This window comes from Etheostoma spectabile, chromosome 9 (genome assembly GCF_008692095.1).
Source record: "Etheostoma spectabile isolate EspeVRDwgs_2016 chromosome 9, UIUC_Espe_1.0, whole genome shotgun sequence".
In the NCBI taxonomy this organism is placed as follows: domain Eukaryota; kingdom Metazoa; phylum Chordata; class Actinopteri; order Perciformes; family Percidae; genus Etheostoma; species Etheostoma spectabile.
In genome coordinates, this window is record NC_045741.1 from 3835510 (window position 1) to 3836115 (window position 606).

At 43.6% G+C, this 606-nt stretch overlaps 1 protein-coding gene across 1 annotated transcript in view; it reads right to left on the reverse strand.

Annotated features, from left to right (window-relative positions):
- Positions 1-606, reverse strand: part of asmt2 (acetylserotonin O-methyltransferase 2) — a 14445-nt gene that overhangs the window by 3673 nt on the left and 10166 nt on the right. Inside the window, exon 8 of the mRNA XM_032526523.1 lies at positions 247-369. Coding sequence (XP_032382414.1) covers positions 247-369 — 123 coding nt within the window. The remainder of the gene's footprint in view (positions 1-246; positions 370-606) is intronic.

Here is a 606-nt window from a genome sequence, read left to right on the forward strand (position 1 = left end):
GTAAACCTAAGTCACCTAACACACAATTACAATAATAATTTAACAATAAATGACAGTTGCACTATGAGTTCCTGCATGGTTTCAGCGCAATTTCATTTTTGTCTCAAATCGTAGGAATCTCTCCTTGATCCGCTAGCTGGTTTATTAAAAAAAACACGGTTTCGAATTTTTTTTCCCCAGTGATGAAACAAACTGTCTCGCAAGATAGGTGGAGATCTCAAACCCCCCCCCTTTACAACCACTCACCTGGTTTGCACGTGTCATAGATCTTCCTCAGCAGTGTGAGGCACTTCTCTTCAGGCCAGTCATGAAGGATTCTGGCCAGAACGTAGAGGTCAGCAGGAGGGATTTCACCACTGAAGAAATCTCCTGCGTGTACATGGACGACACAACCTGTGTGACTGAGTGACCACTGCCTTTCAAATCCACTTTGTTAGGGAACACCTCAGGTAAACCACCTTAGGTAAAACTAAAACAGTCCTGCAGTGAATCCTTCACGAGGGTTATAAGGTCTGTTTTTAACTGTATGGTCATTTTGGAGGCTGAAGTCTTGCTCTGGAGGGAACTACTAGAACTGTTGGGTCCTTGTAAATTCTGGAGTGTGGT